This window comes from Leptonychotes weddellii, chromosome 12 (assembly GCF_054177405.1).
Source record: "Leptonychotes weddellii isolate Sample4059 chromosome 12, ASM5417740v2, whole genome shotgun sequence".
In the NCBI taxonomy this organism is placed as follows: domain Eukaryota; kingdom Metazoa; phylum Chordata; class Mammalia; order Carnivora; family Phocidae; genus Leptonychotes; species Leptonychotes weddellii.
Genome location: NC_138380.1, coordinates 40,438,173 through 40,456,066, shown reverse-complemented (window position 1 = coordinate 40,456,066; position 17,894 = coordinate 40,438,173). Strand labels below are relative to the sequence as shown.

Sequence of the window (17,894 nt, the reverse complement as noted above, 5' to 3'; positions counted from 1 at the left end):
CTCTCTCAGTGTGTCTCTCTTTGTCAAATAAATAAATAAAATCTTTAAAATAAAAAAAAAGTTGTGTTATCTATTTTTTCTTTGGGTATTAGGTGTCATATCTAAGAAACCACTGCCTAATCCAAGGTCATAAAGATTTATCTCTGTATCATCTTCTAAAAGTCTTATGGTTCATGCTCTTTCATTTTTGATACGGTTCCCTCTCTATACTGTGTTTGCTATCAAGTCCTAAGGACTAACTTCCAACATTAATTCTCTTTTCAGCTGTGTTCCACATTGTTTTTCTTTCTTTTTTTAAGTTCCAATGACTATATGTTTGTTTACTTTTTAAAATTTCAGATTTTGAATTGCTTCTTTTGCATATCTCTGTTCTTGGCGTTTTTTTTTCTGCACAGTTTTGTTGTATTGTTTTTCAAGGGTTATTATCCCTCTGTTTGACTCTTTGAGTATCCTTAAACATGATATTTTAAATTGCTTGACAGCCTACACCAAGAGTTTATGGTAGAGGCATTTGAGTCAAGGGAGGCAACATGTGGTATTCCTGAGGTAGGAAGAAGTAGCGAGCTGGCCATTGTAATGAGTGATGTGAAGGGTGTCTGCTAGACAATGCACAGTTAAGTATGTCAAGTGTTTTGAGAACTACCCACTCCACTTCTACAGGGTTTGGAATGGTCAGAACTCAGTGCCTAAGACACCCAATTTAGGACCAGTTTAAACTGTCACATGAAGGCCAAAGACAAGATGGCGGCAACTCTGACTCATAAGCCTTGGAAACCTGGCAGGCCAGCAACAGGCCCCCAGCACAGCAGGTGGGAACCAGGTCAGCTCTGCATATTATTGTGGATGTCCAGAATGATGTCAGAGATGCCACATGACCCAGGAATGTTATAACCTTACAGAGAAAAACAAACACCATCACAGCACACTGGAGTTGATTTGGAGCTGTTTTCCTCCTAATGTCTCTAGTCCTAAAAACACCAAAACCACAAGCAGGAACAAGATGAAAGAGGCTTCCAGAGACTACAGAGCAGAGTCTGGTCAATACTAAAAAGCAAGTTAGTATAATTAGTACAAATCCAAATTTGAAAATGAGTCTTTTCTGAATGTGGTTGCCTTCTATATAGTCATAAATGAAATTAGATATTTCTCACTCACACATCTACATACCCAGTCTTATAGACATTAATGAGCACCCAATGTATGCTTGTCACCTTGACGGGCACTGGGGCAAAAAAAAAAAGAAAAAGACAGTCCCCACCCTTGGAAAAGCCCCCTAACAATGAGAAAAGGGGTTTACAAGCAAATCATTATACGTCACTATTAATTCTACCTAGATGATTTGGAAGGACCACAAAGAGAAATTATCCAGAAGAAGAAAAGGGTAAGGAGTAGTCCAGGCAGAGTGACAGTGGCAAGAAAGCTCAAGGGCTACTCAGTGGACAGTGAGTCCAGTTTTTAGACTGTGGTAGGGAAGATACAGAAGTTGAGGTTGGAAAAGCAAATAGATATAGATTATATTTCATCTAATCTAAGATGCCACTGATTATAAAGTGAACTATTTTCATGTACAACCAAGAAAAAAATGCTGCTCATTAAATTATAACACAACATTGCTTGCAAAACATTCCTACTGCAGAGGGATTAAAATGCAAGGCACTGTCCCTCTGAGAATGGATGAAGTACGGCAATTCCCAAAAGAAGAAATGTAAAAGACAAATTAACATTAGAAAACAGATTCTTTTAAAAAATGATCAAATAAATGCAAACTGAATATGAATATAATTTTTTCTTATCAAATTGGTAAAGTATTAATGTTAGCATTAGCAAGAGCATAGTAAAAGGCAAACTCACCACTAAAAGTATAAAATAATACTACCTTTCTGGAAATCACTTTGACAATAATGTACCAAGAACCTAAATACGTATAAATTCTTTGAGCTAGTAATCCTCCCTAGAGGAATCTCTCCCAAATCCATGCATACAGACTCAGAAGAAGATTTATGTACAGGAATATAAGGTTATCTATAATAACAAAAATGCAAGCTACATAAAAGCCAAATTTATCAATGAATATATAAATAAATTGTGGTATAATATGAAATGTTAGTCTCTGAAATATTTTTTAATATTTAATAACATGGGGGAAATATAATATAAAGGTAAATTTTAAAGGGGAAGAAACAAAATTCTATGTAGAATATAATTGCAATCTAGGGAAAAAAAGTATTTAATAAAGACTGGAAGGAGGGGCAATCTTGGTTAGCTCCAAGTGCTAACATTATTAACATTTTTCTTTCTTATAATTTTTGTTATTTTTCAAATTTGCAAATGTCCCTCTTTATGGCCTCTCTTTCCTCCTAAACAAATGTGTTCTTCCCAATTTTACTCGTAAAAATTAAATTATGGTAGAGAATGGAAGCCTATGCATGGAGACGAAATGACCAATAGGTGCCCCTCATATTAAATAGTGATTACACAGGATCATCATGAATGCTTAAAAATTTCTGGTAAATGTTAGATGGTACCCAGTACAGATCATACATGACTTCCATATTTCTCAGTAGTAGAGATTAGCTGTGAGTCAGTACTATGCTAAATTTATAAGCATTATTTCTAATCCTTATCATCACACAGACAGATGAGAAACAGAGGTCCAAGCAGCTGAGTAAGTGCAGAGAGCTTGCACAATGTGAACAAGGCAAAGCTGGGATTTGAACTCAAGTCTCTCACAAAGGTTCACACACCCTCCCCTGTACCATCTGTCTCTCAAAGTTCTTCCATAGCATGTCCAGATGAACATCCAGGAAGAACAAGAATCTACTCTTTCCATGAATGAGCAGGAAAGATTATGAAACACAGGTAAGTACATTATGTCCATTCCTGAAGGAAAATTACAAATCTTGATGACAGAGGCAGAGCTCTCTGATAATGTGGGGTGGACTAGATAGATAAGGGGCCAGATTCCCAGTTTATCAGCTGTCAAAATCAACTGAGAAACAGGTCCTTTCTGTTACCTGTGATTGCTAAGATTATGCTGCAGTGCCATTTACCCACCTGGCAAGGCAAGGCGACTTGCGGAGCTAGTGCTTGGAGCTGGTGAGCCATGAGAGTGCTTCTTCGTGCCTGGAAAGAGGAAAAGAGGGGTAAGGAAAGGTAGGATCGTGGACAGACTTGTTGGACAGGTGAATACTGATCTGAAACATTATCAAATGATCCAAGTGTTTGGGTCTGAAAACAACATTTGGGAGAAGGCTGGGTGAGTTCGTGGGAGCAGCACATATCCCATGGTCCAGAAGAGCCAGGAGCTCAGCCTTTACTTCTGTGCGCGTGATGGCTCTCGGTCTCCTGGTTGGCAGGTTGGTATGTTGGGGACCAACACACCACAGAGCAGGGCTACACTTTAGATCCACCAGGCAAGTTTTCTAAATATAGAGTTGCCTGAGCGCCACCCCCAGATTCTGTTTTCATTGTACTAGGGTGGAACTCTGCATCAGTATTTTTAAAGTCGCCCAGATGATTTTTATGTGCATCCAGGGTAGAAAACTCCTGCTGTGGACGGAAAAGTTCTCGATTTAGAATTGAGGAATAGCGGGGGGCGGGGGGGCGGATGTCCCTATAGCCTTTACATGCTATTGGACCTCAAACAATTAACGTGAGTTTTCTAAAGCTCAGGTCTTCATCTGCAAAAGGAGGGAAATGACAATGACCTTAACGTGTTCCGGTGAGGATGAAAGGGACCACTGTACATGAGAGTGTGCAGGAGGTCACACAAATGCTGGGTTAGCGGGGTCTGTGAGCTCCCGCAGTTGGCATCATAACTCCCACTGGGAAAGGGATTATCTATCTCTGTTCATATGAACGACTTCGTGGGCCATGAGGGAGTGATAAGACAGACCCCAGAGTGAGGATCAGGAAGGAGAGCAAAAGGAAGGAAGGGCTGAGTTGTGCATAAATATAGAAGTATGTGTGTGTGTGTGTGTGTGTATAAGTGTATACACACAAACATACATATGTTATATAGACACAGACATGCACATATATATATACATTCACAGATACATATATATATATCTTATATATATGTATACAAATAGTTTTCGTTCATTCATTCATTTCTTTATTTTGCCGTCCAGAGCAGGGCAAAAGCAGCCTAGACGTCGGAAACCAGCAACATGGCGAACGCCTGGAGTCTGAGCCCACAGAAGGGCTGAGAACATTTTTAAACAGAAGATACACATGATTTATGGTTATCCGTGTTACACGTCCCCTGACCCTATGCAAACTTTTTGTAAAGTCTACTTTGCACACACAGGCCTGGTGTCTATGGAGGTTGTGTTCACTGAGAAACTGTCTGAGTCACCACAGTCATGCGAAAAGATAACAAGATGACCCGTCGACTGATCCACATCAGAGGAAGCAGGAACTTGGGGCTGGAAGTGAACCCCAGAGTCGCTGGTGAGATGTGGAGAAATACACCCAGGATGGTGCTTGAGACAGTTTCATTTTAGTCCTAAATAACAGGGTACTACCCTTGACATTCTGTGTTGTTGTTAATTATTATTATTATTGGCCCTATAGGGGTAGTGGTGTTAACAGTGGGAGCAGGACTAATAGTAAAAACAGAAAACACAAAATTAATCCAGATACCTCAGAGCCACAAAAATGGTTAATTTGCATGAGGTGAGAGAAGCTATATCTGGCAAAACTTTGTGTCTCCACTGTCCAGGGCTTGTATATGCCCTGAATATCGGAGTTGGCAGGGAAATCAGAGGGCCCAAACCTGGCTATGACTGTGATTCTGAAGTCCCTGAGGTGATTTTTATAAATATGGCTCCCAGGGCCCTTTCCTGAGCCTACTAAAGTGAAATATCCAGGGAATGGAGCTAGAAGTTTGCATGTCAAAAAGTTCCCCAGATGGGTCTAATGACCATTGGTAGAATGAGGTGTCTCAGACACCCCGAGGTGAAAATATTTGCCCAAGGTGATACTCTGGGTCAGGGCCGGGCTGTATCCTACACAAAAAATGGTGGGCTTGGGTGTAACAAGTCAGCCCTGATCAGGGGTACTACCAGGATGCAGATCCATGCCTCTGACCTTGTCCAGAGTCCCTCTGATCCACCAGAAATGCCTCGGGGTCCCACTGAATCTGCATTTACACGGGGACACCAATGACTCAAAGCATTTATCCCTCTGCTCACAAAACATTTTACTTGTCTCACTGTCCCTTTAGGATAGGGTTTCTCAACAGCAGCATACCTGGGCGGTAGGAGCAGGCTGTCCTGCACATAGTAGGATATTTAGCTATTTAGCTGCATTCCTGGCCTCGACCACTAGGTGTCAGTAGCACCCCCTCGTCGTGATCATCAAAAATGTCCCCCGGAACCGGACAATGCTAAATGTTCCCTAGGAGCAAAATTGCCCTCAGTTGAGAACCATCGCTTTAGGATGGAGGCTGGGTTCAGGTTTTTTATTCAGAGTGGTGATTCACAATTTGACCACTTGGCCATTAGTAATAGTCACTTTTGCACATCAGGTAATTACTATATTCTAAGCCCCATGTTAGTTGTAGACATTTAAATGTACATTAGTTATCTTTTCTGATACTAACTCTCTGAAGATAAAATAATTCCCATTTTGGAAAAACGAAGGGAGGAAATCGGAGGGGGAGACAAACCATGAGAGACTATGGACTCTGAGAAACAAACTGAGGGTTCTAGAGGGGAGGGGGGTGGGGGGGATGGGTTAGCCCGGTGATGGGTATTAAGGAGGGCACGTACTGCATGGAGCAGTGTTATACCACTGGGTGTTATACCCAAACAATGAATCATGGAACACTACATCAAAAACTAATGATGTAATGTATGGTGACTAACATAATAAAATAAAATTTTTTAAAAATCACATGACAAAAGTTTAAAAAAAATAATTCCCATTTTGTGGAATTTGGAGACAAAAGGAGTTTAAGTAATTTGCACAAAGCTACTGAGTGTTTGGGACAATATTTAAGTCAAGATCCTTCAGAGTTCAAACCTAGAGAAACTTTTCCCAAGACTCTTGCTCTTTTTTGACAAACCTATTATCCAAACTTCTTTCAAGTGCAATTATCCTAAATTTGCCAAAGGTAAGAAAAACCTAAGCAATAATTTCAACAAAAAAGAACTAAACCAGATTTTCAGACCCAACCAAGCACTGGTAAGCCAGCATTTCCTGAAGGGCCTGGATGTTTGACAAGTGCCCCAGGTGGTTCTGATCTTCAGGCAGGCTTAGAAAATTGTGTGTGATAGAAATTTCCTTGTTCTTGTCTCACTACTGGAAAATATGGCATTCCTCTTTCCACGGATACTCTTGAGAACTTGAGAGAGCAAACGTAATGCTGCCTATGCGAGCATTTGAAAACTTGCAGAGCACTGAATGATATTTCAGTGTTATTACTTGTAGAAACATTCACTAGTACCAGGTGATTTCATAGAAATGCTTTGTGCAATTTTTTTAAAAAATCAGCTACAGTGATCTTCCAAAAGTCTGCAGTTTGAGGGCTTTTTCTTGAGGCAGCTTTTCATCCCTTTGGTATGTTCTTTGCAGACGCTGAATGACATGGGAACCTCCGGGAGCCATGGGTCAGTGGAACAGTAGAACTGCAAGCCCTCTAGACGTGGAGTTATTTTTTCTGTGTGCTTGATGAAATGCCCAATATATCAGGAAAAGGGAGAAATCATCCACGCCTCTCCTAATCATGAGTCACAAACAGGTAGCAGGTGGAGACATAGAATAAACCTGTTTACGATTTCCCCAGCCCTTCAGGTAACATCATGGACCACTAGGGGTGGTTAGGGTCTGAGTCAACCTCCCACTGGCTCCCCATTCACTGAGGTTGTGTTCCTGAAATCATTTCCCATGCCGCAGCCACCAAATTACCTACACTTGACTCATGGTTCCATTTGTGGAAATAATACTCAACTTCTGTAAGTTTCATGTTCTAAAACTCAACCCCTTCCTTGCTCCCATTCCCAGGGAAAACATCAGAGACTGAGCTGGAAGATCTAGGTCCAGATCAGCTTCCAAAATGTGCCCTACTGTTCCATGCCAACAGAACGTCTTGGGAACCATAGAACTCTCTCTAGGATTTATTGTAGAAATCTATTTGGGATGCTGCTCTGTGACTGGGAATTCACTGTCAGGGCTTTTTAATCCCGGCTACACATTAGGATCATCTGGGGAATTGTAAAGAAAATATGCTAAGACCCAGGCACTTCCCCCCAGAAATGCTGCTTAGTGGGTCTGCGGTGGGTCCCGGACATGGGCATTTCTCAGGCTCCCAGCTGAGCCTGCTCTGGGGCCATGAGTGAGAAGCACACACTCAGTAAATACCTATAGAAGATATTTCAGTCATCAGGGGAAGCATTTTTGCTTCTGAACAACCGGTGTACTTTATCCTCATGGATGATGTGAATCTTGTACATGATTTCTTTTCATTTTTATTTAGGTTTCCAGGAAACTCAGATCCAATTTATGACATAGTGCTGGGAACTGGGGAGGCCTATTCAGCCTGCATGACTGCACACTCACATTTACCCTGGTTTACTCCATCTACACTAGCTACTTCCTGTCTCTGATTTTATTCTGCTTTCTTAATTAAAAAAAAAATTGATGACGTTTATGTGATTTTAGAATTCCAAAATATTTTATAAATGAAGTAGGTAAAATGAAACCATGAATAAACAACTACATCAGGGCTGCCATTGACAAGCTTCATTTTCTTCATCTCTAAAAGTTTAAAAACATCCATTTCAGTTAATAATCGGGAGGATCAAGGAACAGTTCACACGTACAAGTGCTTAGCAAACTGTGCAGTGCAATATAGTGTTTATTATTAGTTTATATTCGAAAGAAAGGGGTGTGTGTGTGTGTGTGTAAAGTTGCTAATATGTCATCGTTGGAAGATAAGCATTTTAAGGTCACAGATTACATCGTCCTTGACCCACGGCATGTGAATGTTCAAAGAATAAACAACCCATTCGGTCAGCTCGGGGCAGAAATGTCATCACTGCAGCTTGTGTGACTGGAAGTATCTTTTGACAAACGCATAGCTTTCAGATATTTCAAATGAATGTCCTTGGTTGGTTCAGCTAAAGGGCAATGCATCCAATTCATCAAGAGTCTGGAGCAGAGGACGTTGATGGAAGTGACAACCAACCTTGGGGCCAATACACACACCTAGGACTCAGGGCCGAGAGGTTAGCAGTAAAGCCCAGTGATAACACAGCTTGATGTCGAACAAATCATTTCCCTTCTGCAAAACAGGGTGAGCACAGCCCAGCACAACCTGCCAGGAAAGGGTGGTTTAAGAGCCCTTGAGATCGAGCGTCAACATTAGTAATGGTGCAACAATACGAATGTTGTTACAATGCCAAGCAGGCAGATCCCACGGGCAGAGGTGGTGCTGAAAGACTGAAGGAGGAAAAGCGTCTATCGCCCCACTGGGTATTTTCAATCCCTTCCTTTTCGCATTTTGCAGCGTCTGCCTTTGTGATACCCATAACCTCTGATCTCTGTGGCTCAGCACATCTACCAATACCTTCTCTGTGTTCCAATTGGGGGGCAGCAGAAGGCAACAAGCCATTGCCTGCTGCCTCAGAACAAATCCCAGTTCTGCCTCTTCCCATCCTTGACACAAGAGTATCAAGAGAAGTCCACGTTCTGCTCAGGGCTGGGGCAACACTGAAGGAGTCTGGAGGGCTTCAAACCCACCCATACTTCCCTAAGAGTCGTTTTCCAATAGCATATCAATTAGAGCTCCGTATTCACAGTGTTTAATAACACTTTTTTCCTGCCCAACACACCCACCATCAATACTACGCCTGCTTTGTAACTGGATCTCTGTTCATCACAAAGAACAATAACCAAAACCACAGAGCTATTCAGATAGGCAACACTATATGCTCTTTAAATATGGCTGTTTTAATATTTGAACATGCTTTGGAATTGGGCCAGCAAATGACGAGTCAAAGGAATGTTCACAAGCTTTGACCCAGTGGCTGTACATCTAGAAATTCGTCCAATGGAGATATTCGGAAATGCGACAGAGCCTTACATACAAAGAACTCCACTGCTATATGATTTACAACAGCAAAACAAATAAATAAATAAATAGAAACATGTAACTTAATTGTCCAACAGCAGAGAGTTGGTTAAGTAAACCGTGCGAGAGCCATGAAATGAATTATTATTTTGCCCCTGAACTTATAAAGAGTTTTTTTTTTTTTAAATGGGACAGTGCTTATAATCCAGTGTTATGTGAACAAACTGTAACACAAAGGTAAATATACTGCACTGTATGGCCTCCACTGTGTAAAAACATGGAGCAAAAACCATAAGGAAGTGAGGAAAGAAGTTGACAGTGAATGATTGTTGAATAGGGTATTACAAGGGAATTTAATTTTATTGTACTTTTCTGTATTTTTAAAAACAAGTAAGTTCTGTTTCTGCTTTCAGAAAAAGAATTTTAAAGATATGTTTCAATGCATGGCAAACACAGCCACTTTGGAAGACCATCACGCCCCCTTTGTCAGAGTAATAATCCAGTGGGGTTACAATGCAGGAATAGCATGGGGAGGTGGCCCAGGGAGGAGGGTGCTCTCTGTGTCAGGTGCAACCTCCCCACTAGACAAGTCCCTCTTCACGGCTGGTGTGAAGGAGGCGGGCCGGGTGCCATCCTGGATGTAAACCACTAGTACTCCCACAAACAGGGGTAATGACTATTCCCAAGTGAAGCCCCTTATGTTCACCGTTGGAGAGAAAGAAAATATTGCCAGGTAGGCCTTTCAAGAGAGAAAGACGAAAAGTCTGGAATTTGAAAACTGGCATCACCGGATTGTCAAACCATGTCATCGTACCCAGAAGAAAACTAAACATATGGAAGCCAGCTTCATTTCATGAATGCTGACACTTTTTAAGCCCCAAGGAGCTTCTGATAACCCCTCCATCTCGTCCCTCAAAAAAGATGACATGAGCCAAGCTTTACTGTGTAACTTCTATCGTGCAGGCAAAGGCACCTTGGTACCTGGGTATTATGTGGCGTTCGGAGGAATACAAAAGAGACAGATGGTTGAGTGAGCTCTTGGACAGCCCCATACCTGGGACAGAATACAGACAACAACAGAAAACATGAAAAGAAAGAAAAAACAGCATATGATTTTTCAAATTCCAACCGAGAGATTAACTCATTGTTTTTATTTGGTAATCAGAAGAACATACAGGTACTTATTCATCACTAGATGATGGGGGAAATTATACATCAACAGACTGTCAGCCTCATCTGTGCAATAAAGATTTACAATAAACACATCTTAAGTTTATTGAGAGCAGTTTAGCATTTCTGTTTTACATGAACCTTTAGGAATTATTTTTGCATTTGGAGGTGTGATGCTATGGTATTTGAATAGTTTTAGTGCAAACAGCATCATCGGGAACAAAACACTCTTCTTTAGAATGGATGGCCATTCTCTTTTCCTATGATATACAAATGCAAATTGCAACCTGCATTTTATCTGCTAGAGACCTATTTTACATCATGGAAGTACATTCTATCACTGTTGTAAAAATAAGCACAAGTCTATTTTACCATCTTCCCTTTTGGAGGACCATTCTCAGAACACATCCAGAAATCTCTTCCTTATCCCTCCAAAGAACTACTTATTTGGCATGATTTGGACTGAGTTTTGGGGTTTTGGTTCTGCTTTCCTCCCTCTTTTGCATTCTTGGTATTAATCCAGACACCTCCCACAAATCCAGCTGAACCGCAACAAAATCTAAGGCTGAGATGAGCTGAGTTATCCATTCATATAGGGCCAGTGCCCATACCAGGAGAGGGTCTACAGACCCATGGTGAGCACCTGCCATCCTAAGGGGAAAAACCCTGTGAGGGCAAAGTTTGTGCTCTATACTGAGGGAAAATGATGGCATTACATTAGCCTCAAAGTGAGTCACCTTGCTTCGGGTAACTGATCTCCCATGAGGATTTCGTTTCTCCTGCTTCCTTTCCCCAATCTATTCCCTACTCCCCAACTACCTACCTCACCCTTGGCACCCAACATTTCCTCATGTTAATTACACTGGAAGAAGATGCTTTTCTTTCCCCCATTATTGTGTGTTTCCTTGTGCGAAAATGATACCACAGGCAGAATGGCTTGCCTGGACAGAGGCGAAAGAAGGAATTTATGAAAGGTAGAAAAATGAGAGAAGAAAAAAAGGGAAAGGTAAAAGAAAGGTATGAAAAAGGGAGAGGACCCTTAAATTAGGTAGGGGGAGGAATCTGGCTGACCAGTGGTTACCAGAGCCGATAAAAACCCAACCGAGCTCTACAAATGAAAATAGCAAATATTTTTAAAAAATTTTTTACAGCATATAAAATCGTATAAAAATATCAAAGCAAGAAAAAAGGAAAGTGTATACTCTACAGTTCTATCTCTAGAATCAGCTACTGGACGGTACCTACGACTGTAGGTTTTTACTATAAATCTATGTATATCAGTGTGTGACCCTGTCTCTGTACCATCATACATATACTCACTCAAAGACAAGGACACAACTATACAAATACCTACCCCAAGATAGATCATGACAGAGAAGCAAAGACTCTACAATAATGTGCCTCCAGGGCAATCTATTTAAAAGCCAATCCATAGCTTTTGGGTTTTAATGGGCTTTATTTTAAATAAATTATCCGGCACCATAACCTGACAGGGAAATGCTCCTGCAGGTTAAGAAGCCCACTCCAATGAAAGTACGTGGATGAAGTTCAGTGATCATGGCTGAAGCTGACCAAAGTTGAGGGCCTCCATGAGGGCACCGACTGGCCTGCTCCAGCCAGCATTTATCCCCAGAGATTCACGCTCTTCCCAAAGGAGGTTGAATAAGTGTGCCCTGAGGGAGATGAAAGGGCCCCCACACCAACCCCTGCTCCTCCTGGCTCAGGGGATAGCAATCTAGGCTGGGTCCAAGTTCATTGAGGGAAGCCAGCCATGGCCAGTGTTGATCCGCTTCTACTTGGGAACAGGAACCAGAATAAATGTAAATTCATCTCAAATACATCTGCAATATTTTAATGAAAAATGGGAGAGGTGGGAGCGGATTAGTTAAAATAACGAGGAATTAATAATGTTTAAATGGACTTTCATGAATTTTTCAGTCCAGGTCTCCCCCACTGTACCCACTCTTGTTTAATGTAAAAGCAAGTTGTTCTTTCATTGAAACAATTCTTGATGACGGCAGACTTTCCTGGAGAAGGATGCAGTCTTTTACAAATGTCTAATGAGAACATCCAGAGGACTGCTTCCCATTTGTTTCTAACCTCTCTGAACCCAAATTAACTGAACTCTGTCAAATATTCTAGGTGGCTCCGCTACCATTCTAATTCTACTGTCACCTCCAATGCTCAGGGTCTTTGGTGAGAGGAAATCTTAACAACTGAAATCTGTTCTTGGCAGGTAATATGTCCCTGGCTCTCAGAGGGATGTTTCATAGAAACATTGTGCTGTTCATTACATTTTTTTCATTAAGTTCATTTTCTAAGTGATAATGAGGCCTTTAATGATGGAGCAATATTGATGAATCATAAGTATTACTTTCCATTTATTCACACATAAGATCCAATATAACATCATTATTGCAACATTACGTTCTTTAATGTCCAATTTTGCTGTGGTTCAGTGCTGTACCCACCATAATATCAGCAGAGCAAAACTGGGCAGTGATTCCCCACGCTGCACATACAGGATCTCTTATTTGCTGCAAGTTGGTCCACTTTGGATTTTAACTATTTCAACTTGGATTATAAATAAATCCACTGGTATTTCATATAGATTGGTGTCATCATCCCTTTTGGAAGAACAATTTCAGATAAATCCTGTTTTGTTTTGTTTTTATTTTATTTTTCTTAGATCCAAAAGCCATAGAGAGGTTTTCATTTTATTTTTTTTTCATAAACTTGGCTCTGACAATTTTCCCCCAAACCACCCGCAATTTCTATCCCTTATGATAAGCTACTGATGTCACTAGGGTATGTCTGCATATCTTTAGAAAGTAAGCGTTTCGTGATATGCTTGGCATATAGGAGATGTTGGGCTTTGTTGGCACTCACGGGTGGATAGTGGAATGCAGCTGGACAGTTGTGCGCCTGCTTTCTGAATGCTGACTGTGTGCTGGGCCCTCTTGCGGGGGGGGGGGGGAGCGCAGCACTGCAACTCCTACCGGGATGTGTGGGGATCTCAGAATCAGAACAAAGTTTCCAACTGGAATCCCCTTTATTGGGGACATAGTACTGCATACACAGGCTTTAATCTCAGAATCTTCTCTCTCTCGTTATGAGAAAAAGATTTAGTGCTTTTTCTCTTTTGTTTCCTCCCCATAGTCCATAGGGGACATTATGAAGTCATTTATCATGTAAGTCTCTGCTCAAAGGTGAAGAATAGAAGAAAATATATATTCTATCTATCATCTATCTAAAGAAAAGTGATCCATGACAGAAGTGATACAAAAAGACCAGTATTCTTACTCCCAAAATATGGATTACAAAATTGGTCTCCATCTGTTTGTCTGCATTCTGCCTCACAACCCATCATAATGTTGCTCTTGACTTGTTCACTCTTCTAATTTACTAAAGGCATGGTTCTAGGTGGAAAATATAATACAATGGCTTTAGTTCTGTAAATGAAATAAACAGGTACACTAGATTCTTCTTTGGCTCTCAGATGTTTAGATACTATTTTACTGTTTAAGTATATCAGGTCCTTAGTGGGATCCTGTCAGATGTTTTCAATAGTTTTTAAAAGCTCCAAGAATGAAATGGATAATGGAAGAAAATCCATTCAAATTTAATGGGTTAGAAATGAGTCTCTTGCCTGCCGCCATAAGTTATTAGGGTTCATAATCTAAGAAAGGTTGGCATGAATACAAGATGGAACAAAGACCTCCTTACAGATCGGTCATTATGCCTCAAAACATACCTCATCCACAAAACCTGGATGTGGAGCTCTTTGGTGACACAGGGACCCAAACTTTAGGGTCAGCTTCATTTGGAAAGTGTTCCACCCAGGGACATGTAGAAATTGTGGTTTGTCAATGGTGGAAATGTCCCTACTGCTTTCTCCACATACTGGGCAATTCTTAATTCAGGTGTGTAAGCCCTTGCTTTCTAAGTGACGTGACAGTGTAATACTAAGATGCCAGCCAGACTCCATGCGATGTGTGTCCCATATCACTGCTCCCTTGGAAGCTGTTTCAAGAGAACAAAAAGACCAAGAAAGTGCACCAGCGCTTTGGAAATATTGTTCTTCCAGTCAATACTGACTTGGGATCTTAATTTCAATGTTTTATCAACTCCAGTATTAATGTATACCACAATAATACATTGGTTTATATTTTTAAAAAGTAGATAATTTTGCAGTTTTACTCAGTGTCCCTTCAAAATACTTTTTAAGGATTCAAAGATAAGTTACATGGAGTTTTGCTTCTCCACACTGAGAATTCCAAACAGAGTTCTATACTGAATGAAACTCTCTTCCCATTCTTTTTCAGCTAATTAATGACTTAAAGCAAATGGAAAACATTACCATCTTTATTGTTGCTAGAAAAAAATGGCTATATTCCTGTTTCTTTTTCAGATATTGTTTAGTCTTACTTGTTAAGTGTATAAAAGGAAAGTTGTAAGGTTTCTGTTTTGACCGGCTGCAAAGCTCTACATACAAAAGTACGGAACAGAAATGAGGTAAAATGTTTAGGTTCCAAGATGAAAAATTTGACATGCTCTGGTTGTATTTCATTCCTATACAAAACCATACCACCTCAAAGAGCATAGTTTGCAAACTGATGTCCCATGGATGGAGTGCAGGTCATAGGCATGCTTTGTTTTGACCAGCACAGTCTTTGGAGATTGCTGAACTCATCGCCAACATTTAAAAATTTGGAGAGGGTTTATATAGAATCCTAGGTATCTAGGAACCCCATTCCTACATAGCACTCACTAATCCTGTTGCTGACTAGTAACTGCCCCCTTTCCACAACACACACCTCAACGTACAGAAAGCTCCAATTCCTCACAGTGCCTACTGCTACTTACTGCCTTGCTGGTACCAATCGCCATTGATCACAATAACTCTGATACTACATGGCTTGCTTTATTCATTTACTTGACCTACTAGGCCCCTGATTTGAATTTGTGACCACATTATTTACTGTGGTTACTGTTAGAAAAGCAGAGGGAGCAACAGAAAAATATGTGTTATTACACGGCAAAATGTAAAGCTGACCAAAGAACAGTATTTAAATATCAGTACAAACTGGGCATTTTACATAAGAGTTCTTCAGATCTTTCTGTTGGGGAATATTTCAGTGAGGCAAGAGGCCCTATAGACTACATACACAGTCTTCTTTCTGTCTGAAGAAATAGCAACATTTGGTTTTAGTAATAAGATTCTTTAAATGTTTGTTTGGGTGTTTTTAATGTAGAAATTAAATCTGCAGTGGGGAATACACCTAAGCCTACCATCTAGCTCTCTCTGTCCCTATTACTAACCCCACTCCATCACCAGCATAGTCATGGGGTTTCCCCTTGGGAAGGACTCAAAGATTTCTTTGTGAACCATAACCACCTTTTAAGAATGAGTTTTATCCAAATCACACCATTGAGACTCATAACATCAACCTTTACTTAGACTCCACTGCATCCCATTTTTGACTTGGATTCAGGCAGTGTATCTTTATTCTCTTTCCATGCTACATCCACGAATCTTTCTTTTGATTTGTGCTATTAATTATCTCCTATGTGTTATTTTTAAAGACTCACTAAAATGAGAAGAAGTATTTGACATATCTCCCTGATACTAATTCCCTTAGCACTTCCCTGAATAGAAAGAAGAGTGATTAAGTGAAACCATAAATATCCAAAAGAGGACTGGCCAGTGGTAAAAATTTCAGTAACCACTTAGTCATGGATGCTACCCAATGAAAACAATGTGTCTCCCACCTAAACAGTATAGTCATCAGTGGAAACATTCGGGTTTATATTAATGAATGCACAGATAAATTAAGCATTTACAAATAAAGAGTCCTATAGGATAATCTCTTTTAAAAAAAGAATTTCATATATAAATGGAAAGACAAGCATAAGAACAATTTTTAAGTCTGAGAGAAAATTGGAGAAAAAGAATGTTCCTGACTCAGGAAAGGAACAACCAGAGACTGGAATCATCATCTTAGCTGTGATGAAGGGCCAGCACGGCTGTATCCACCATCAGTAGCCAGTACAAAAATACCAGTTTAAAGGAACGGCGTCGACAGTAGTAAAATGGCAATTACTCTGCACGTGGCTTTTTCAGGCCGCCCTCAGCATACCCAGGATGTCCATCCTCATCAGGCCAGACAGGTGCCTTGAAAGCCAGGGCATTAGCAAAGAATTCTGAGGAAGACCGTTCATGTTTTGTTTCTGTTTGTGCAAAAAGCTCAAGTTGTTTTATCTGCCTGGGGGAGGATTTCCCCAGAGCTCTTAGACCTCAAACCAGCTCCCAGAGAGCCGTCTCTTGGACGGAGGTGGCATGAGGGAAGGCCAAGTGTGGGGGGCTTGTTTCTGAAAGCTGGACACCTTCCCTAGATATGGGTCTTTGTGGAAGGAGGAGGAGGAGAATGAAGAAGCTCAGCTAAAATGATGCAAGACATGGCAGCCTCTTTTATTGTATGTGAGGTGTGTTTTACTCTTCTGAATCTGAAAAAAAGGAAAAGAAAAAGAAAAGTGTCAATGCTGCCTTTCCCCCCCCCCCTCTCCACCCTCCAGGTCTGAGGAGAAGAAAATCTGTGGAACGAAAGAAAGGGGGGAGGATCAATTAAACATTTCCATACTAGTCATTGCTATCTCCTTTGCAGCACCGTTTGCTCTGTGCATAAAGGGAAACTCTCAGTGGAGAATTTTGAACACTGGTTACATTCGAAATCTTCATAGTTACTTTCAACTTGATTATCAAACATTTGGTTCATGCAATATGGATACTAAAATACCTTATTTTGCAACCAAGATGACAGTGACTGCCAGGTCTGGCCAATATGCCTCAGGGGTCAGTGCGATTGGAAGAAATCAGATTCATCAAATCCCAACCATTTCCATACCAGAAGCAATATTCCTCTCTCAGAATTTTTGCACACCCACCTCCCCCTCAGAAGCTTCCCCAAGAAGATTTAAAGCAAGATGTGTCCCAACTGAAATCATTATGCAGATGGGTAAATCACCTGACTTCTCTACTGGGCCCAGAGTGAGGTGGTGGAGGAAGAAGACAAAGATGGAAACAGGACTAAGTTAATGGAAATAGACGGTAGTGGATTTTTTTTTTCCACCTGGCATACTCTACCCCATGCAAGCTCACTAGGCTTGGACAGAATTTCTAAAAAGCAAGCAGACAAACAAAAACCAACATGTTATTGATTCCCATAAATGTTGCAGGGACTGCAAGTCATCATGCCTTATAGTTAGAGAGGGTTCCCTCCTGTGCAGGGCTCCAAAGGAAGAGGAGTACAGTGGCTTAGTTTTTAAGGATTACACCATTTACCTACAGAAATGTTAGGAGTCATTAGTGGATAAGGAACATTTCACATTCGACTTGAAAGACTAAGATACTGTCCTAAAGGAGACTTAGTTGAAATTAGGCAGTGAACTAGTTGAGAAATAGGAGAGCCCTATCTGATCTTTTGTAATTATTTTCAATTCTCAATTTTCCAGGGGCCATTGATCCAATCCTCCTGTTGTTCCTTTCTTCATTCTGGTCCCATGCATGTTTACCCTTCGACAGCACCTTCACCCATTCAGCAGAAGTAACAGAAAAGAGAAAAACTTCTGACCAGTTTACTCTGAT

General features: G+C 40.7%; 1 protein-coding gene across 7 annotated transcripts in view; it reads right to left on the bottom strand.

Annotated features, from left to right (window-relative positions):
• The window catches only part of PDE1C (phosphodiesterase 1C), a 286,493-nt gene that overhangs the window by 18,023 nt on the left and 250,576 nt on the right, over window positions 1–17,894 (bottom strand). For 5 of the 7 annotated variants that reach the window (XM_081800305.1, XM_081800306.1, XM_081800308.1 and 2 more), the window contains one exon: window positions 3,055–3,123. In XM_081800305.1, coding sequence (XP_081656431.1) covers window positions 3,055–3,123 — 69 coding nt within the window. Of the gene's footprint in view, window positions 1–3,054; window positions 3,124–10,189; window positions 16,757–17,894 lie in introns of those variants that run through there. The other 2 variants (XM_081800309.1, XM_081800310.1) reach the window with 1 other exon arrangement.